The 23,049-nt window shown below is 46.0% G+C and overlaps 2 protein-coding genes across 2 annotated transcripts in view; both read left to right on the top strand.

Moving 5' to 3' along the window:
- LOC135903255 (3-alpha-hydroxysteroid sulfotransferase-like) overlaps positions 1-23,049 on the top strand; it is a 68,090-nt gene that overhangs the window by 27,205 nt on the left and 17,836 nt on the right. The window lies entirely within an intron of this gene.
- On the top strand, positions 14,538-17,749 carry LOC135903254 (sulfotransferase 1B1-like). The gene is made up of 2 exons (XM_065433673.2): positions 14,538-14,710; positions 16,682-17,749. Exons 1-2 carry the CDS (start codon positions 14,629-14,631, stop codon positions 17,644-17,646), a joined length of 1,047 nt encoding a protein of 348 aa, XP_065289745.1. The 5' UTR covers positions 14,538-14,628; the 3' UTR covers positions 17,647-17,749.

Genomic DNA, 23,049 nt, shown 5'->3' with positions numbered 1-23,049 from the left:
AGTTAGATGGACAACGATGGAAAGACCGCGAAGGTATGAAAACGAATGCATGATGACGACGCAATGACGATGGCGTAACAATGGTATGAGGACAAAGAGAACATGACGAATTGGCAATGGCAATGTCTTTACGATGACTGCATCATAAAATATGTATAGTAATGATGGCCTGACCACGGGAATATGATTTGTCAGATGACGAACATGGAGTGCCGACGATGTCAGGACGGCGACAGTTTGAAAACGGATGCATCATAGAGACTTTATTTTACGACGGGATGAGTACAGTGTAAAAATAACGATTGGATGATGACCGTATGATTATGACAAATTGACGATGAAAGATTGTCGGCAATGTAACGGCGAATGCATGACGACGACGAAATGACGTTACTGAAGTAACAGCGATAGTAAAAGGACAGCTTGACAGCGAATTTTTCACGATGCTGGGAAAGCTGCTCAAGACGGAGGCATGCCGAAAATTGGATGACGAAGTTCAAATCACGACACAGTAACGGTCATGACGCCATCATGATGTAGGTGTAACAAGTACACGAGGACTTATGGTGACGATGGCATGATGATGAAGGCATGATGACCATAGACTGCTAAACCTAGAATGACGACGATGCATCGAGCACCTCGGTATCACGACTAAGACTACATACGTTTTCCGAAACTACTAGAGAACGTTGGCCACTGGGTTGCAGTCGAAGGCGTGATGACGACGACATGACGAGGCAGATCATGAAGCTCGAATGACGACGTTTGAAAGACCGTGACCGCAAGTCGACAGTGGTAGGACAACGCATGTTGAATTATGAGGACGATGACGTGACGATAATGGCATGACATGAGTCGGATGACTAAACTGGGATGGCGACGGAGTGGCCCAACCTGGTAGACAGTTTGGGCCGCTAGGTCGGCGTAACAGATACGCCGACCTAGCGGTGGATAGATAGATAGATGGATAGATAGATAGATAGATAGATGGATAGATAGATAGATAGATAGATAGATAGATAGATAGATAGATAGATAGATAGATAGATAGATAGATAGATAGATAGATAGATAGATAGATAGATAGATAGATAGATAGATAGATAGATAGATAGATAGATAGATTTGAAACGGCTGAAGCAGGCAAGAAGTGCTGGTAGCATAAAAGGAGTAGCCTACACAGAAGCTATTGCTCGCACCATAGAGCTGCGCCACCCCATCGTTGACCGCACTGTTGTTGCTACAATTCTTCTTTGTCAACTTTCTTCAATGTTTGCCTTATCAACGGGTGAAGAGACTAATAACCTCCTGTAGGAAAGTGATTATAACCTGATTTTTGTGTCGTTTAGTGATTGTATTTCGCCGCCCAAGAAAACACAGATAATATTCGTGAACTGAGACGCTTATGAAGAAGTTGCGAAAAGGGCAACTTCTGCAATGGTAATGAACAGGGTTAGTTGGTTTTTCCTGAAATTCTTATTTCTTATACTAAATAATAATAATAATAATAATAATAATAATAATAATAATAATAATAATTATTATTATTATTATTATTATTATTATTATTATTATTATTATTATCGTAAAGATAATAGAAGAGAGCGAATAATAAATACATATCGTTCTCGCAGCCTCAACGGCGGAACTCTGACCTTGTGGCTTCAACAGCTTATTGCCTAAAAGAGAACACCGATACTACGAGCAAGAATAGTCACGTCCTGGCAAAAATGAAGTATTCGAGAGTCTTGTCGCTATTCGAAAGAACTCTGAACGAAATGTATCACGCACGAAGCAAACTGAAGATCCCCACGCGGCCGGGAAGTCCCACAGGCTGAACCGCTGTTACATTACTATTCTAACCCAAAAGCGGCCTAGAAACGTCTGTGTAATCCTAGGCCTGCCACAAACAATGTGCGTGCTGGCTGCTAGCGCGGTTTAAGAGCAATGAGATCGTGAGCGACGAGTTTGCGACGAGCTTTTTTTACGATTTCAGGAGACGGGGAGTGGGTGCAAAGCATCAACAGAGCTGCTTGTCAGGTACATAGCACGGTGTCACCGACTATCGCTATAAGCTAGCCACATAACGCGTGTTAGCTATATTGGCGCGCAGATGGTGCTCACTATGGCACTCCCTCCCCATTGAGCTGCCGAACGTTACAGGTCCACTCCAACGGTCGCTGTGTTTCGCCTCCCGCTGGGCGGGTACCGCGCCGTTGTTCGCGAGGAAGTCGTAGTTGCTCCTTTTATCGCTCTGACAAGTGTCACCACAGCCACGGGGCATGCCTGGTCAGAGTTCTCCATATGAGTCGTCGGTTTCACGCGATCAGTAAAGACGTCGTCGCGCCGGCCATGAATGTCCGCAGGAAATTGTTTGTTTGTGCGATGGAGCACTTTCAATTGCCCATCGTACTGTGGTTGGAGTGGTCGCTGCACTGTGTCATGCCGCGCAAACACATGGGAGAAAGACCAAAGTTGCGAGCGCATGTGGATGGGTCGCGGTGCTGGCTGACGAGGTCGTGTGGCACGAAGCTTGCCCATGATGTCCCGCAACTGACTGGCGCAGTCGCCATGAGCAGCATGTCTTTCGTCAACCTATGTTGTGCGAAATTCTCTAGGCAGTCGCATTTCGCTTCCACACACCAGCTCGGTGGCGCTGCAGCCACTGTCGGCATTCAGCGTTGTACGGATATTAAGAAGGACGAGCGTTAGCTCTTCTGTCCAACTGTACCCTTCTGTCACCATCAGAGCTTCTTTCAACTTGTGGTGAAAACGCTTCACAATATCATTGCTCTGAGGATCGTAGCCAGTTGTTATTACTCGAGAGGTACCGATCAGCAGTGTTATGATTGCGAAAAGAGAAGATTCGAACTGCCGGCCGCAGTCAGTCGTAACTGTGTTTAACAGAAAAGCATGAGCGATTGTGTCTGCGGTGATGTCTACCATAAGCACAGCTTCAATTCAGCCTGCAAAATGTCCACGCAGGTAAGTTATTACCACTGGCCATAACAAATTGGTAACAATCCGACAACGTCCAAGTTGACATATTCAAATCGTACGTTTGGCGCTTGGGACTCCGCCAAGGCCGTCACACTGTGGCTCTTAGTTTTGGAGCGCTGGCAGGCGATGCAATGTTATGCCGACTGCCGGTTGTCTTGGTTCATACATGGCCAGATCTTTCTCGCCGTTGCGAGCTTTTGTGTGGCCCGAACAGCCGGATGTGCCAGCTTGCGCAGTGGCTTGAAGGCGCTATGACGAAGGCCAGATGGAACGAAAGGACGAGGGTTGTCCGTGGATACGTCGCAGCACACTCGATCTTTTGAGTCAGGCAACTTTGACATTTTTAAGGGGTTACTGTTGTCCGCAACTTACTCACTTCTTGATGAGCTTCCTTATATGAAACCAGCCGAGTTAAATCAATTCCCTCAGGAATGTCAAATGCGTTGACAGGACTGCGGGACGCGGCGTCAACGACCACATTGTTGACGCCGCTCTGGTGACGGGTGTCTGAAGTGAACTCGGATTCGGAATACATCTGACGTAGCTCACGGGAAGTGTGCGTTCCTCTTTCCAATGTCGGGAGATCAGGGCGCAAAGAGATTTGTGGTCCGTAAGCGAAAAGGAATCCGTGCCTTCTAGATCGTCGCGAAAATGCCGGTGGAGGCATCAATGGCAAGCCGCTCTCAGCTGAAAGTATTGTAGCGTTCTTCTGAAACGATCAGCTTACCGGAGATGTTAGGCGCCAGAGTCTGTTGCTGAGCTGCTGCAGCACTGCGCCCATGGTTGACTCTGAGGCATCGACCATGATGCACTGTTGTATGCCTGGCTGTGGATACACGAGCAAAGCACGATTCGCCAAAGCCTCATTAACTGGATAGAAAGCGTTGCATGCTTCGCCAGTTCAAGTGACGGTTCCCACTGTGCTCCCTGCAGTTGCTAGTAGCCTGTGTAGGAGGTGCAGTGTAGCTGCGGACTACGGTAGAAAACAGCAACACAAGTTCACCAGTCAAATGAACTCGCGGAGCTGCGGTTAGTGTTAGGTTTCGGGAATTCTCGCACACCTTTGAGCTTTTCCGGCCGGGGAGAATTAGAGAAGGAAGGTGAGCTCGGGCACACCAAGCTGGAACTTATTGTACTGACAACATTGCCATGTGCAGAAAGACATCGAAAACAGTTCGCAGGTGTTCCTCGTGCATAGATTGAATGGCGCGAATAACAAGATCATCCAGGTAAATGTGGCAACACTCCAGACCACGTAGGACACCGTCCATAAACCGCTACGACTTCTGTCAAGAGTGTCTAAACAAAAAGTTCAGTCCAGAGTTGCGAAGACCGAATGACATGCCATGACATGACAAGAATTTTATTTGATTCCTGGGGGACTCAAATTTTTGTCGATGCTGCGATATTGACCAAATGACATTCGAAGAAATTCAAATTGGCCGAAAGATGTTGCTATCGCTGTCTTCAGTACGTCCACTAGGGCCACTAGTACCTGGTGGCATGCCTTCATGAGGTTTCCCTTGGAGAAAATTATAGAACCGTGCAAGTTCGCTGTAATGTGAATGTGTGATAAGGTAGCGATCCGGTACAGCCAGTCGATTGAATGCCCTGGAATCTGCACATGCTCGCCAATGATGTGATGCGGGTTTTGGTGTCATGTGAAGCAGAGACACCCAAGGGCTTGACGATGGCGGGATGATACCAAGCTCGAGCATATGATCGAACGTTTGGCGAACCTAACAAAGCATCTCAGGGAACATGAGACGTGGTTTGGCATGAATGCGTGAAGGAGCGCGAGGAGGAAAGCGGAGGAGGAGGGTATGACGAAATCGGGAGCAGGAAGGCGTCGTGCCGCGCAAGGCGGTTTCTGCGGCGACTATAGCTACGAGCTGGCGCCAGAGTAGCGCGCGTCTTCTGTTCACCGGTGACGCCACCGATAACACATATGAAAACAAAGCGCGGCGTCACCAGAGGTCTTTCTGCGGTGGCTGCTGTGGATCGCGCTCACTCGTCACCCACCCGCTGCCTCTCGCCATCGCCACATTAGCGAAGCAGTCGCGCCATACTTGGCTTCGTTTGCAACGTGCCGCACGAGACAGATTGTCCGTGCTGGCCAATATATCACGAAATGAAAACGCCTTTAGATGTGCGCTGAAATTTCGCATTAGGAAGTGACGTAATCGTCGGTTAATCTTTTCACCTATTGTCTCATTTAACTTCTCATTTACGTTACCTCTTTTCCCAGCGCCGGGTAGCCAGCCAATGTTTACACTGACTAAAACTGTTCATCTCTTCCTCTTTATTTGCTCTTCCCCTATTTCATTAGAGAAGGTATTTTCTCGTCAAGTCCATTCCAGATGTAGTCATTACTATGCGCAATCACAGGAAAAAATATTCATGGCAAAAAAGACGATTTATTCCAAAAGCACGAGCTAGTGCGCCGAAGATGAAGACGCGAACGATGGTGATGTTTATGCATAATTGAGGCACATGACATCTATAACACAACTGGTCACACTAATTGCCCCCGTGGGAAAAAGCGGCCAGCCTGGCCGCAAGGTAAAGCTAGCCTGAAATGCCGATGGAAAGACTTGCGGCAGGAAACATGCACGATCTCTGACCCGTGGCAACCTCGTGCAGTCGACATATCAACAGGTGTAATGCTGTAGTTCCCAGGGCAGGTCATCCCTATGCCTTCGCAGGGGCGGATGTATGAAGAATGAAGCTTTTCACCTAAACCAGAAATTCGCACAGGGCCCGAAAACTCTTGAACTTGCCTGGAGCTGCGTTCCGGGCGCAGCTTGCGCCAAGTTCCCACTGAGAGAGAGAGAGAGAGAGAGAGAGAATGAACATCTTTATCCTAGAATTCCTTAAGGATTGTCTTCGGGGTTGTTTCCTCTTTCCAGGAAACCATATGCTTTCACCGCGTCGATGGCCCTCGCTACCAGCTGACTCTAGCCTGCAAGGGTGGAGCTGGATAGGGCTCTCTCCCAGAGCTCAGGTGTGTCGCTTGGATTGGATGTGCCCAATAATGATTTTGTACAGTCCTCTACCATGCGGTAAAGATTTCTCTGTGTTCCACAAAAGTGGGAAAATGGACAGGTGGTAAAGCGGTAATTTCTAGATAGGTGGGATAAATCTTTATTTTGAAGTGCTCTCAGAATACGGTTTTAGGCCCGTGTTTACAACATTCTCATCTGCATAGTAGTGCGGAAAATTTTTAATGCTTTGCGCATAAGGATGCGGAAAGCATCGTGATGCTGGAAAAAATTGTTGACAAAAGTGATAAGCCAGTGAGAAACCATCACTTTGGTTAGCTTTTTTATGCGATAGTGGGAATGTTCAACGTTTAACCTATTATAGCGTACGGGCATTACCTGGCAAGATACCAGAGGGTGAGGGTGCCAGGGCTCCTCCATTGTGCTGCGAGTTCCGATAGTGAAACATCAAGCATTGAGACGCACCATCTCCTTGCCTGGGATGTCATGGTGCGCTGGTGCCCACAGGATCTTTACTCGTGTCACGGGGAGTAACTTTGGAAGTATTTGCCCCAAGGTTCCGTGAATTCTGCTTCAAGAGCAATTGCGGCACGCTTGTTAGAAGTCAATAATGACGGTGGCTCCGGTCGCCTCCGTGATCGCGAAGGCGCGATGGCGTTCTCATTGGGGATAGAGACGCTTATCAGGTGTTCCTAGCGTATGATGGTGGCGCATGTGGAGTCTCTGCTGCTGGGGTTCAGGGTCGCGTCGATGTAAGTGATGGCTGCCGCACTGTTTGGTGATGCCTTTACCCCTTGCAGTCGTTCTTTCCGCGTCGTGGCTAGAGTGCATGCTTCTTGGTAGCGGTTGAACCAGGATCTGGCTCCGTATGCACTACGGTGGCAAGATCGCCGTCTGCGGATGGTCCTGCAGGAGCGCTTTAATACCACGTCTCTCGTCGTCTTTAATATCACTCTCCGTTATTGCGGTGCAAAATTGCGCCCGTTGATGGGTCAGGTGAGCCTGGACGAGTTCTTCGGTGGCGTTGAGAAGCCCTTGCTTCAGCAGTTTCTCGTTAGGTGGAGTGTTTTGTAAGCCCACGTATAGGCTTTGCAGAAGAGGGTGTCCATTTTCTTGATGACGGTGGCAGAGTGCGTATGGTATAGAGCAGGCGACTCTGGAGACAACTAAGGTTCGTAGAAAACGCAGCCCGTACACCTGCCCCATGCACTTCTTGTTTTTAATAATATTCTTCGCAGCATGTGCGTGACTTGACCAACCATCGACTTTAGTCCATTTATAACGATGATGTTTGTTCGGTCTTCGAGGAAGTGCGTTACGAGCTTTTTGTTGCTGAGGGAGGGGGAGATGACGTGCCCGTCCATGTGTGTGGGTAAGGTAGGTGAATCTAAAGCCCCTTGATAATTTGAAAGTAGCGACACTCTCCTCCTCACGGCGCTTTCCTCCTCGATTCTCCTCGCCCGCCGGCTGCGCACGGCGCGCTTTTCCTCCTAGGCTCCCGTGGACGGGCTGGAGGATTCTATGGAGGCGCGTTATTTTGGGACAATTGCGCGCCCTAGTGGGGTCGAAAATCTTGAGAAATGCTGATATCGGCATCGATAGTGCTGGAGGCAACGTTTATGAGGAGGCTTGGTTTTTCTTAAAGCCGTATGAATGGGGTATACCGATGTAAAGGGAGCTTTAAGGTGAGTTCTATATTCCAGACAATTTTTCTGCCACACGATCAGGTGCTTTACTTCGTCCGTCTGATCTAGTATTGATTGTGACACATGCCTTTGTGTGTGTCTTATTAAGCGAAAGCCTTAGACCTCTGTTTCAAGGTCCCGTTGTAAGCTACAGAAAATATCACGTGACCGAAGGAAGCCGGGCATGTGCAGCCGCGTGTAAGGGATGATTAATGATTAGCAAAGTAATGACTGATTAGTGATTGGATTAAGATGAATTCGGGTGTATTAAGGATGATTACGGTGCAATAAAGTCGAGGAAGGTGCATTAGGGTTAATGAAGTGGATTAAGGTGCATAAACGAGGAATAGGTTGGATTAAGGTGGATGAAGGTAATTAGGCTGGATGAAGGTGTGTTGAGGTGCATTAAGGACGATTATAGTGGATTAGGGTGGATTATATTGCAAGAAGGATAAGGGTGGATTAAGAATGAATAATGTGCATTAACGAGGATTAGGGTGGGCTAGGGTGAATTAAAGTGAATGAAGGAGGTTTAGGGTGGTTAAGGTGGATTAGGGCGGACTAAAGTAGATTAATGCGGATTCGGGCGGATTAAGGACGAATATAGGGGATTAGGGTGGATTAAAGTGATTGAGGAGGCATTAGGGTTGGTTAAGGAGGATTACAGTGCATTAAGGGGGTTAGAGTAGATTAAGGTCAATTAGGGTGCATTAAGGAGGACTTTCGTGGATTATGGTGGATAAAATTGAATGAAGGAGGATTAAGGTCGATGAATGTGGATTCGGTGGAAAAATGTGCATTAGGATGATTATGGCAGACAAATCGGCCTTAACACTCAGTGAACCATGATTCACCTTAGTCCGCCCTAATCCACATTATTGCTCTTTTATTCAGCTTAATACTTCCAATCCACCTTAATACAACCTAATCAACCTAAATCCCCCTTAAAGCACCTTAGCCTACCCTATATGGTTTAATCCCTCTTTATCAACCCTAGTCCATCATAATCCACCTTAATCGTGCTTCATCCACCTTAATTCTCATTCATGCACCTTCATCCTACTTAATCCTGCCTAATAGTCCCAATCTACCTTAATAACCCTAATCCACCTCTATCAAACCTAAACCAGCTCCATGGTCACTAATCCACCTTAATCTACCCTAATCCGTCCTAATCAGTCCTAATCTTCCTTTATCAACTATAATTCACTTTAATCTCCCTTTATCCACCTTAATCCTCCCAAATCCTCTTTAATACACCCTAATCCACGCTAATCGGTCTTAATCCCCTTTCATCACCCCTTCACCTTAATCCACAATAATCCGCCTTTATCCCCCTCCACCCACCTTAACCTTTATTCATGCATCTTAATCCTTAATCCACTCTAATGCACCTTAATATTCTTCAACATACTCTAATCAACCTTAATCCTCCCTAATCCACCTTGTGTCAATCACTAATGATTCATTAACTTGGGTAACCATTCTCTTATACAGGGGTGGACATGCTTTGGGTCACCTCTGGCCTTCCTTGGGTCACGTGATACTTCCAGTTTACAACGCGACCTTGAAACATAGAGATCTAAAGGCTTAACGCCTTAAAACTTAAAAAAAACTCAATGTTGACTATCTGACGTTCATCACCAGCAATACCACAGGTATACATGCCCCTAATTTTTTCAGGGCACAAAGCAGAATCTATAATGCCGCACTTGCGACTGAATAACAACAGTTAGCGACGTGCGAGGTGATGCAGGCGCCCCAGAATATTGAGCATACTGAGGACAACCGCAACAAAAACGCTGGTGAGCAGGTCGGAAGAATGAAAAAAAAATGCAGCATTACGGCATGCTTTGCTACGAGCTGTAAGATACCTTAGCTCGCAAACAACGCTGTTCTTTGTCGGAACAAAGTTCTTTTGGCCAATGTCATGCAGCCACTGTTTCCTGCGCAAGCCTTCACGCTTTCATTGTGGTATCATAAATAAGGCATAACCATCTTCAGGCTTCTTGCTGCAGTTATATGCGCAACAGCCTGGCATAGCTCTAGCACTTAGAGCAGGAAAGACAGCGTATACGCCGAGCTAAGGCGCCGAGCCAGCAGTGCTCAGGAGGAAAATGGCGCGAACGAAAAAGAAAACACAAGCAAAACTCAAGATCGGCGCGTTTCCAAGGGCAACGGCAGAGAGACCAATCGTCGTGCAGAAAAACGGGGGCAAAACTGTTTGCCGCGGGGGGAACACGCAAGGGGCGAGGAGGAGGCGAGGAGGTCGCGTGACGGTGGCAGAGTTCAAAGAGTGTCGCTACTTTCAAAATATCAAGGGGCTTTAGGTGAATCTGCTTTGAACTTTTTGCCAGGAATTACGTGTAGTAGTTCCGTCTTCTCAGAGGTCTAAGCCAGTCTAAAACGCTTTGTATAGTCGTGAATTGCATCGGTCACGGCTTGTAACTCCTCCTACATCTCCCTCATGAAGCCCGTAGCAGAACTGATGGTAATCATCTGTGCATAGCCCATTCTTTAACGCGATAGAGTTAAGGAGCTCGTGTCGCAGAAAAGCCGGTATCGTCGTCGTTGACCTTGAGTAATAATTCCAGGAAGGCACTTCATAAATAAAAAACAGCGTGCACGATGGGCTGGGTGGGTATCGAACCATGGTGCCCGGAGTGTGAGATGGAGACGCTACCACTGAGCCACAAGTTCGACGATTTAAAGCGGGACAAAAGCGCCTCTAGTGAATGCATTGTTGCCTTAGAAACGTGCTGTAGATTGTTATGCTGCAGTGTATATCGGCAATTATGAGCATGTAAATTACAGAAGTCGCAATTACACGAGTAGCGAAGTACGTTGCCGCTACATTTCTTCTGCGCTCTGCGCACACGCAGAGCCATCTTGCGGGAAGCACAGAAGACCCCCTCCTCGCAATGCGTGGCGCTGCCCCGACACGTGGCGCGCCACTCATCCGCTTCTCCCTTTCGGACCGTGAAGAGACCGGTGCGAGGATGCCCCAATACCCTTGCGTTTAATGAGTTTTCTCGCTCTCTCCCCTTCGAACTTCCAGCATGCGTCACTCGAACCCTCGTGTTTAGGCGACGCGGCTCCTCTTTCCGCTCACAGCGTGATTCCTAGGTGCAGCATCCGATGCGGGACGCCTCTGCTGTAATCACTGCGCCGTAGCGCGTCTGGTGGGATAGCGTCCCATGCGATGTGTGTGGAGCTGCTTGCGAGGAGTTATGCGTCTGCGTGGTGCTCCCAAGTGAGATCGAGGACGATCCCATCGAGGCGTCAGCCCCATGATTGCGTACGCCTTCATGGTGCGTTGCGGCCCGGCTGTCCGTGCCGATCACGACGTTTGGCTCGCGTAGATCGTTTCTCCCTCCGAGACACCGAGTTCTTTGGTTCGTTCCGCTTGCTCAGGCGCACGTTTGGTTGCCGCGCCGAACGCTGCGTTGCTCGGCGCTCACGCATGATTAGTTGGTGCAAAGTCCGATGCGGGGCGCCTCATAAGTGATCGCTGCGCCGTAGCGCATTGTCTTCGACCGCTTGGCGGGTCGACGGGGGCTACACACCTTGGCACTGCGAACGGGGTGCGAAAGCGCTATCGCGTTCCACTCTTGAAGGCGAAGTTTAAGCGTCCTCCAAATTTTTATGCCTCGGATCTCATTTAGCAGGTGGGAAGCGAGCCAATCCATCAGGGCCACAGTGAAGAGGAGAGGTTAAACAAGACGCTTGCTGTGGGGTTCCTCGACCTCCAACCAGAAATTGGTCCGTGGCCTGTTCTCCTATATTCAAGACAGCCTTGCGGTCCGCCTAGAAATCTTTCTTTTTTACTGTTTATCTTAGCGCTAAAGTCTAGTTTGTTGGGATTGGAGAATATGGTGTTATGTTTTCCATTGTCAAACGCTCCTTTCAGATCTAATGCAAGGATGGCCGTGGGCGAGTTCCGTGTGGCTTAGACGTTTAGTCCCAGTAGATAAACAAAAATACTGCAGAAAGTGGAAGGGAAAACTTACCCATGAATCATTGGTAAGAGCATCGCACGGCTATTGCGAAGACGTGGGTTCGCACCCCACCTGCGGCCAGTTGTTTTTCTTTTCATTCACTTTCATTTAGATTAATGATAATTTATGCAAGATAATTACTAAGCACACGCAATTTCCCCATGCTTCCCTTGGTGTCTTTGTTAGCTTCTAATCATACCATGGCGGTGTTCTGCGGAGTGCGTCAATGACTAGAAAATATGCACAGGGGAAAGAGTGCTGACTTCCAACTTCTATCGCACTGTCGCACCTTGAGGCTGATTACTTGCCCGGGTTGAGGGACAATCATGGCTACGTGCTATATAAGCGATATGGCGGGTCTTTGTTTGTTAGCTTCTAATCATACCATGGCGGTGTTCTGCGGAGCACGTGAATGGCTTTAGAAAATATACAGAGGGGAAAGAGTGCTGACAACCAACTTCCATCGCACTGTCGCACCTTGAGGCTGATTACTTGCCCGGGTTGAGGGACAATCATGGCTACGTGCTATATAAGCGATATGGCGGGTCTTTGTTTTCCCTGCTTCTCCTTTTATCTTTTAGAAACCTGTGTATATATACTGCTCTTCTGTAAAATTACAACAATTGAGAAATCAGCGTTCTTTCTCCTCTCTATTTTTCCTAAAGCCATTGACGCGCTGCCCAACACACCGCCATGTACTATTTATTACCAGCTCGCCCAAGCTTTCGATGTTTTACTCTTGCCATAACTTGGAAGTGCCTGGATATTCGCGGTTTAGGCGCAAAAAGATTTCGTGAAGAAAATTAAGGTCACGATTTGATGGAAGCAGGAGCCCCTTGACATGCCTTCATTCGTTACAGTTACGAAACCGCGACCTAAATCGTAGACCAGCTTGTATCTGTGCAGTCTATTTGTGAACACATCTCAAGGATCCAACGAATGTTTATTTATTTATTTTTTGCTTATTGCTTTATTTATTTATAAACTCTCAGAAAAGTTTACACTCTTTGGGGTCTATAGTTTCCACAAAACAATATTCGTCATCTGTCTTGCCCGCATTTCCTTTCTTTAACGCTGCTAGCCCGGTACATCGAAGTCACGAACGCCATGTGCGTTGTAAGCATGACAGAGCATTCTCGACAGGAAATAACGAGCGCAGCGTTTTCAAGAACGGAAAGGCTGGCAAGACAGATGAGGATTATGGTTGTGTGGTGAACATGCACTCCAAAGGGTGTAAACTTTTCTTAGAATGTAGTACACAACATAGACGCACTGGAGCAAGAACGCAGTAGAATATATACGCAGGTGGTCGTTATAGAGTCAAAGGCAATGCACAGAAAACAAGGGGGAAAATCTAAAAGCAATAATGCATTTTACAGTTTAATAAGCGAGAACTATCACAGAAAACAAAAGGACGAATGAACAAGTTTCATTGAACATTCGTTTTTAATTTTAAGAAAACATGTACCAGGTTTTTACGAAGCTAAAGTAGGCCTGGATATTTTCTGCTAGCTACCCTGTAGACGTCTCAGGCATGGAGTTTCCGGCAATAATTACTGGAGAGAACTCTGGAGCTAGAACCATTTCGCCACCATGGAAATGATGGGAAGTGCATGGATTATGTTTGATCTTCGTGCTTGTGGATTCAGACGTTATTGTGGTTTTGTTTATTATGCTTTATATGCCTTCGCTGTGGTAAATTTCAGAGGGAGCTATACTTTTCGAAGCGCAGAAGACGTTGCGAATACGCACAGTGGCTACTAATCGCAACGGTTCAACTTGTTGAGGAGGTCAAATCCAAACGCGTCAAGCTTCTCGAGGCACTGGCTTGCTAGAAACAAATCTCGCTTGTCGCTGCATACGACGGTGGCGTAATGGTTTCAAAACTGGGCTTTTGTCCAGAGATCCGCTGCTGCAATCCTGCCATAGGAACATTTTAATAATGTCTTTTTTAATGCTTAAGCCAAAAGTACAAAGTTTAAGCAAATCCACCTACTTCCCATATTGCGACAGAACTGCTTGTTGGCTTAGTTGGTGCATGCTGAAAGACGTGTTTTTTGCCGCAGGTTAAAACACACACACAAGGAATACACATAGAAGACAACGCAAGTGACGGTTCCAACTAATTTAGTTTGGGTGGTAACCCAGGAATATCTATATACATACGCGCATGCGCAGGCTGTTCACGAACCTGCAGTCGAACAATCTCGTTTCCGATTTCTAGAGCAAGACAGATGTATCGCTAATGCAACTTCAACCTTTTTTTCATACAATAAGCTGCTATTACCTGTTTGATTTCTGCTTCTACCAAGAATCTTAATCTCATGAAAGCGTGATTTGGTCACTCAGGCGTTGCAGTGCGCTCGAATATGTGCCACGACATCTTCCTGGGTTAGCGGCAAACTAAATCAGCTGGAAGTGCTGCCCGTGTTGTCCTCTATGTGTCTTGTTTTGTGTGCAGTTTAACTAGCGCCAAAAAACATGACTTTTACTTCCCATAATTTCTGTGCTGGTTCAACCACTCCCAATGCAGCTCGCTACACTCTAGTGCCACAATTCCCTCTAGGAATTATTGTATGGATCTTTTGTGGTACTAGGTGACGATTAACTATCCGCCAAAGTAGCAACATATCCAAGTTTGTAGTGTTTATGATTTCATGGTCAGTATGCTACAAGGTTTGTGCGCATATGGTGATAAACAACTCAGTTGAGCAAACATAGAAGCTGGGTGTTGGACACACATGCCTCCGCTAGCGGTCGCCACAATTTATTCTTTGTCTAGACAGGGTAGCGTCCCAGGATCGCGCCCATTGTTTGACACACCTTATCTTCTTTGTATTGGCGTCACTCCCAAAGCGTTTGTTCTATCCTGTACGTGCCTCGAGAAAGTCGCCACTTCTGCTGGTGTAGCGTACACTGCAACTGAATAAGCCTCATCGCATGCTTTCGAGCACGATCTATCAGCGCAGGCCATTTAGGGAGTTTCACGGCCCTGACAGTTCGCCCACATTCAGGACCGAAGGTAGGACATCTTTTGTTGTTTTTCTTGTTATGGTTCTGTTCACCTATGACAAAATACAATGCTTCCCTAGTATGCATATAGTACAGCTACAGCATTAAAGGTCAATACAAAAACACTATCGACACGGTCACCCTCAAGTCATCTGACGCAATTCCGTGGTACATGGACAGTAACCTTTCACTGTTAGGCTAGTACGCTACTAAGTTACTAAGGGTAATACATGAAAGAATGTACGTAAGGAGGTCCCAGAACATAAGCCTATAAAGTCACCTCCCTAGAACTTCATCAATTAGTCAAACCTGTTGCAGAGTTCTGAGATGCTATGACAAACTCATTTCTTTACACTGATTCGTGTTCTTTTGCATGGTTTGTGATAAAACGTCCGGGCAGAACTGCTTCGAAAATTAAGTGCACCTTTCTCTGAGACAAAAGGTGATGTAGAAGTAGTGACCAAGCGTTCTAGTTCTCGTTTATTTTTTCAACGATACGGCTTCCTACTCTATGCCAATGCTTTATTTCAGTTATCTGATAGGTGAGTCAAAGTGGTAGGTTCCTTTTCAACAACTGATTTTTCCACAATAATGTATACCGTAGTATGAGACGCACCTTCGCAAAGAATTTTTCTTCTCAGCAAATTTCTCTGTAGCTCAGCTTTTTATTACAACTCCTTGTTCGTGGAAGTTATTTGTCACTGTGCGAACATACAATGACATCACAGCATAATTGCGCCGTAGTGCTATCAGACTATCGAACAAGGTAAATCCATGCTACGAAAATTTACACAATGGCAGGAGGTACATGAAACGAAAAGTCGAAAAGGGCGAAGCTACAAACGTTCTGTGTGATGCACTTTAGCGAAACAGCAAGAATTTCTACCAGTAATATTTCTCGGGCGCTGTCATTTACACATATTCCCTTCAAGGAATCATGGGAAGAAATGAATACGTACGTCTCAAGACTTCATTATTTATTTTTAAGGAAACAAACACGAAGATTGGCCACTTTAGCGTATCCCCAAGCTCCCGAAAACTTCTCAAAACAGAAAAAAAAGAAGGTGAGAACAAGACGAAAACAACACATAAGAAACGTATTAATAAAGAACGCTGGATAGAACAAGTCACAAGAACATAACTACCACAAAGGGCATCACCACGAGGCAGCACGACTTAGTCATTTGTGACAGCTATTGCATCACATTGGGGAAATATCCCCCCAAAATCTGCACAAGGATTCATTGAGCTGAATACATACGACTTCCTGACTATTCAGAACCACAGCACTTGACAAATCCGCCTCCTGTGCGGTAGGCCCTAATCTGAAATCTTTGTGCCACCGGAAGCCTGGCAGCTTTTTCTAATGGGCAAAAATATACCACAACCTGGCTTTTAGTTGTTTATGTGAGTTCTCTTCTCAAAAGGGGGCCATATAAACTGGGGAAGGTGTCTCAACGCCCCTTGCCTCCGCCCCCCACAGCTTTGGTGAAACTGTGGATCATCCGACACTGCTGTGGAAGAAAGACGAGGAATGGATGCCGGGTACTAAGCGGTAAAATATCTACAAGTGTGCTGCTGCCAGGTGCTCGGCTATTACGGGAGTTCCAGCATCTCGGACAGACACCCACCTATTGTGCAATTCGCAGCATGGCATGACCAGAATATAGATGTCTGAGAGCCAGGCCGTGCTACAGCTCTACTCATAAGAAATACCGGTAGGTTCTCGACAGCACCGGCATTCGAACCCAGTGCCTCCCACATACGAGGTGGGCGCTCTACCATTTCACCGCCGCTTCGTTAGTGACGTCATTTGCGGTGGCTACTCGGTACACAAAATGCAACTCTATAATCGACGACGCATCTGAAATGGAAATTACTTAAAGCGTGCTGAGAATGTGTACATAAAGTATCCGAAACACATTTTACCAAATCTTGTGAGTGCTGGTTGAAATAACTCAATACTGTTCTAATTTTTCAGAACTCGCCGCTATGCCGGGACAGAGGCCCTATCGCCAGATCATCGACGGCGTGCCCAGGTGTCCTCTACTCAATCCAGAAATCTTTCGCAAAAGCCTTCTTTTTCGTGCCGCGAATGGCGACGTCGTTCAGAGCTCGTTCCCGAAAAGCGGCACGCATTGGATACAGTACATCACGCAGCTTGTTATCAAAAAGGGGGAAGCGATCACTACGCACTCAGATTTTGCCAGCAACCTCCGCTCTATCGAATACATGGGTTGCGATGACTGGAAGCCAGCTCTTCCCGTGAGACTTCTGATTACACATAACCCTCTAGAGCGTGAGACCATGAACGATAAGGCAAAGTACATCTACATCGCTCGCAACCCTTGGGACGTATGCGTCTCGCTTTTTCGCATGATGACGGACCTGAGTGTTTACCGCTTTCAGGACGGCACATTCGAAGAGTTATTTGAGCCGTTTGTAGAAGATGACCTGGGTTACGGAAGCTACTTTGACCACGTAGCAAAGGCCTATGCTCTGAAGGACGAACCCAACGTATTCTTTACCACGTATGAGGAACTCAAGAAGGACACCCGAAATATGGTGCTGAGGCTTGCTTACTTCCTGGGAGAGGCTTACGGCATGCATCTTGAGAATGACCCGCAGACGCTCCGAAACATTCTAGAATGGTCCACGCCTGAGCACATGAGGCGCGTCATGATCATGAGCCTGCAGGCTAATGATAATCCGCAATTAAACAAGCTGTTTTCCAGAGACAACATGAATAGCAAGCAGGGTTACGAGGGAGACTGCAACAAGTTCACAGTGGTGAAAGAAGCGAAGGTTGGAAGCTGGAAGGATTATTTCACACCAGTGTTGCTGAGCCGTTTCGAGCAAAAAATAAGAGATGCAGGTGATAAGGCTTCCTTCATTACACTATGGAGCGACATACGTCAAGAAGCAATCGACCTGTCTAAACATTAAGCATCGTATCAACCATTGATTAAAAGTCACTACCACTTCCTGGTATATTTTGCGAACAATGGTACCTATGATATTCCTCAGGAATAAATAACTTTTTCGATTTCTCGTGGTGATCAATTATTGATACTTTTGGCAACCTTCCTGTCTTGTCGCGGTGGATGATTGGGTTTTGTTGTAATTTATTCTAGTAAGTGAACTGTGTGAAGCCCCATATAAGGATGTAGACGCGCTTTCTTTTCATCCTCAGGTTACTTACTTTTCATTAAGAATATTGCACCCACTCCTATTAGTCAACACGTTGCATAAATTTGTCTGATCTAAGAATAAAGGGACCGATGGCATTGAGCGTTCTCCTCCGTGCCTCTAAGACCTTTTTTTGTCTTCACGCTGCTCGTTATTAGGTAACTGCAGCATTGCAGTATCTGCGCATCGTCAGATGAAATTTTTAGCAACAACGCAGTGTTTAGCCCTAACACAAACTGTATATGAGCCTAATGTCTTCAGGTGTCATACTCGAGCAGTTCATAACCTGTTAACATGTCAATAACGTGTCGTAATGCAGCGGAACACCAAGACTTGCGTAGAACAGGCCAGAGTGGTTTAAAATATGTGCGTAGCACCAAAGCGTTCCAGCAGACGAAATATTTAACGGAAAGGATATTGGGCACATATTCAAGTTTAAGATTCGAACCCAAGCGTCCAAAGAAATGGCTGCTCGAAAAATACTTTGTTGTTCTCTCCATATTGCCCGAGAGTGTACATATTCTTGCGCGATGTCAGAAACAGCTATGATTGTTTACGCGCGTGTAGAAATATTGTTTTTTTACAATATATTATCGAGCCTGCACGTCTAAATTTCCCAACAGGAGAACTGACCCGGGTACAAGTGAAAACGAAAACAGACACCGAAACCGGCGCAAATAAAAGTTGGATAACGGCTCTCTACATGCATCCATGAGAAGAAACTAGCCACATTCGCCCACCCTAGCCCTCTCTCCCCCATTGTTCTGCTTCGTCCTTCGCGAACTTTGTTAATTCTTTGCTCTACGATCTATCTAGAATTCAGGTGGGCAAAAACTTTTAAATAGTTTTCTCGTAGCAAAAGCCACGAAACGATGTTTTCGGGTGCACAAGACAACAGCTGTCACTGCTCCATTTTTAATCTTTGCACTGAAATTAGGAGAGGTAGATTCGACTGATAAACTTCATAATCATAATCATCAACCTTGTTACGCCCACTACAGGGCAAAGGCCTCTCCCATAATTCTCCAGCTACCCCGGTCATGTGCTAATTGTGGCCATGTTGTCCCTGGAAACTTCTTAATCTCATCCGCCGACCTAACTTTCTGCCGCCTCCTGCTACGTTTCCCTTCCCTTTGAATCCAGTCCGTAACCCTTAATGACTATCAGTTATGTTCCCTCCTCATTACATGTCCTGCCCATGCTTATTTCTCTTTCTTGATTTCAACTAAGATGTCATTACCTTCCGTTTTTTCCCTCACCCAATCTGCTCTTTTCTTAACTCTTAACGTTACACTCATCATTATTCTTTCCATAGCTCGTTGAGTCGCCCTCAATATAAGTAGAACCCATTTGGTAAGTTTCCAGGTTTTTGCACTGTACGTGAGTACTGGTAAGACGCGGCTGTTATACACTTCAGACTTATAACAGCTGTGTCTTACCAGTACTCACGTACGGCGCAGAAACCTGGAGGCTTAGGAAAAGGGTTCTACTTAAGGTAAGGTATACTTAAGTTAAGGTTCTACTTAAGGTACTAAGGTATTCTCCATTATTGCTGGTCCCCAATTCTTCCCAATCCAGGTCTTCGAATACCTCCTGCAAACACACTGTGAATAGCATTGGAGAGACCATACCTCCCTGCTTCACGCCTTTCTTTATTGGAATTGTGTTGCTTTCTTTGTGGAGGACTACAGTGGCTGTGGAGCCGTTATAGATATCTTTCAGTATTTTTACATACGGCTCGTCTACACTCTAATTCCGTAACGCCTCCATGACTGCTGAGCCTTCGACTGAATCAAATGCTTCTTTGTAATCAATGAAAGCTATAAATAACGGTTGGTTACATTCCGCACATTTGTCTATCACCTGGTTTTATAGTGTGAATATGATCTATTTCTGAGTAGTCTTTACAGAATGCTGCCTGGTCCTTTGGTTGACGGAAGCCTAAGGTGTGCCTGATTCTATTTGCGATTACCTTAGTAAATACTTTGTAGGCAGCGAACAGTAAGCTGATCGGTCTATAATTTTTCATGTCTTTGGCGTCTCCTTTCTTATGGATTGGGATTACGTTAGCGTTCTTCCAAGATTCTGGTACACTCGAAGTCATGAGGCATTTGCGTATACAGGGTGGTCAGTTGTTATAGAACAATCTGCCCACGATCCTTCAGCAAATCTGCTGTTACCTGATCCTCCCCAGCTGTCTTCCACTTATGCATAGATCCCAAGGCTTTCTTTACTTCTTCCTGCGTTACTTGTGCGATTTCGAATTCCTCTAGACTATTCTCTCTTCCATTATTGTCGTGGGTGCCACTGGTATTGTAAAAATTTCTATAGAAATCCTCAGCCACTTGAACTATCTGATCCATATTAGTAATGATATTGCCGGCTTTGTCTCTTACCGCACACATCTGACTCTTGCCTATTCAAAGTTTATACTTCACAGCTTTTAGGCTTCCACCGCTCCTGAAAGCATGTTCAATTCTATCCATATTATACTTCCTTTTGTCTCAACTGATTATATTAATGAGACGCAAAAGCAGAAGCCAGCTGGCTGTGACGGTATTACGGATGGAGCCATGTAAGACATATATACTGCGCTACTCTGAGAAGGCAGGCCAATAATAAGTGGGACCGAATTCAACGGAATGGTGTGCCGGTCTTGAACTCCCTGTACCTGCCACAACAGAGGCAGGCAATGCATCCATAAGAACAAGCGAAGCTGTGAATAAAGTTCTTAGCTGCATACACGACTGTAAAAGCACGGCGGAAATTCAGGCTGCAAGTGCCCGCGCACAGAGTAAACATCGTAGAAACACGACGAATAATCCCCATACTGCATGCCAGTACAGCGAAGTTTGAGCATCCGCTCACTCGAACCACTGGGTGCAAAGTTGAATAAGAACAATACGCAGATCAACAATTGTCAGGTTAATGCAGCAGTATACTAGAAAAATTTTTACAGGAGGCTGTGAGGACAGGTACCAAAAAGAAAAAAAAAGATTTTAAGAACGTTATTTACGTTTGGGCTAGCCTGCGGGAGCCTTGTTCACAATGAGTGAAAATAGGCACGCTTCGCGATTTTTACGCATGGCGCATGACATGATTAAGGCATTTGGCATACACTGGCAGAAAATTGGCGTCGTTTTAGTAAAGAGTGTGCGATGTGGTTTGGATGAAAATTGATTCTAGATAAAGCGTGAAGAGAGATTTTTCTCCTTGGCCGTCGTGCGTGCTTCTCGTCTGTTCATAGTACGTAACGTACTTCGGCAGTGCTCCGCCAGTGCATTTGACGCAACATGTTGTTCATTGTCATTCCTGTGGTGTTGATGTCATGTACTGAAGTTGCTAGTCTTGCCGATGTAGACGTATTGGCAATCGGTACATGATATGAGGCAAATGACGCCCGGAAACTCGTCCTAGTCCTGGCGGTCCTTCGTAATGACTAGCTCGTGTGTGAGTTTCCGCATTGGAACGTACGCCTCTTGCACGTCACATGATGGAGGGACCCGTGTCACGGTCTGGCTGATGCCAGGGACGCACGATATTGCGGCTGGTTTTTTTTGCTGTGTTGCGACTGAACAGGTGATTCGCGAGCCAGCAGGCGTCGGGCAAAGTCAATATAGTACTTGGGCTACCCACAGACCATTAGGTCCTGCCGTATGATAACATGGCCCGCCACACAGTCTTCCGCTGTTGTGCACACTTTGTCTGCCCGGCGAAGAAAGCGGACAACGAATATATTTTTGCGAAACCGGGTGCACTGAATTCTACTGAAGCCGTCTTCCCGTGTGCGCGTGCTTTTGAAACACAAGGAATGAGAAACTGGGCATATTGCGTTTCAAGCCAGTGTCCAAGGACGCTAGCTGGCCATTATATTCCACTTCCAAGGTGAATTTCATTGCTCCTTACATACTGGTCAAGTGAGCCCAGAGCACGTGGAGAATACTGAAACAGTAGTCAATGTAGAGAACAAATGTTTTTGACGTTTCCGGGAAAGAGGACAACGCCTAAGCTTCGTCATGAAAAAGCGAAAGGCATAAGAATGAAGCTACGCGTCTTATAGTGGATGCATGGCATATCTATAATGGTGGATGTGCGTGCGTGAGTCAGCCTTCGATTACTTTGTATAAGGAAGAAATTGTGTGCCTTAACACGTAGACCGGCACGTAGATCTCTCACGTAGACCGGCACATGTACCCGACTGACACGTGGAGATACCATTCCTGAACTTGCGCAGATGAGTTTTGTGTCTTCTTTCTTTTTTCACCTCAGTGCTCCTATAAGTTGATAGTCGGCGTTCGTGTTGTCCACTTCTCTACTCTTGTGTCCTGTCTGCACGCCTCACCTCTTTTTTGCAGAATGAATCCTTACCAACTAGCTCAGCTTTCTGTCGTTCTAAGCCTAAGCTTCGATAGCCTGAATCAGTAGGTTAGCGGCCGTGACAGAAATAAACGCTACCATTGCCGATCCGTGATTATGAAAATAAAATTTCTCTTCGAATGCAAAATGTGTGTTCGGTAAGAGAAGTCGAGTAGCCTATGTAGATCATGCACCACGATGGGCGACCTCGACTGGCGATGGAAGACGCGAGGTGCCTGTCGAGTGTGGCGATGCGAACTTGCGCTTTGAAAAAGTTATATTGCACTGAATGAAACTAAGATGTAGATGGTCATAAGGGTTGTGGACATGGGTAACACATTTGTCGCGCAGCGGCTCCGAGGACCTTATGAAGATAGTTTGGCAAATTCTGGAGCGAGGAATGGCTAAAGTGCACAAGGAACAAAAGTTTCCAAAGAGAGTACTTTGAAGTCAGACTAAAGACACAAATTTTTGGCTAGGCAAGGTTTACGTGCAGTGAATTATCAGTGAACGTACTTCATACTTCAGACTTCATTTTTTCATACTTTTTATATTTTTTCATACTTCAGACTTCATACTTCATTCCATACTTCAGCGTACAAAAATAGAACTGTATAACCCTATACACTTTTGTCTACAGACATTCTGCAGACATTTGCCAACAAACGTGAATTTTCATTATTTATAGACAGTCTATACATGCAGACATCTTATAGACTAGTCTTTAAGAAGTGCAAGGTCATAAGTCTATAGACTGTCTACAGACTACTCTATAGAAATATCTATAGACAGTGTATAGAGGTT

The sequence above is a fragment of the Dermacentor albipictus genome, chromosome 2 (genome assembly GCF_038994185.2).
Source record: "Dermacentor albipictus isolate Rhodes 1998 colony chromosome 2, USDA_Dalb.pri_finalv2, whole genome shotgun sequence".
NCBI classification, from domain to species: Eukaryota; Metazoa; Arthropoda; class Arachnida; order Ixodida; family Ixodidae; genus Dermacentor; species Dermacentor albipictus.
Note: the sequence above shows the minus strand (reverse complement) of the source record. Positions and strands in the feature narration are given on the sequence as shown.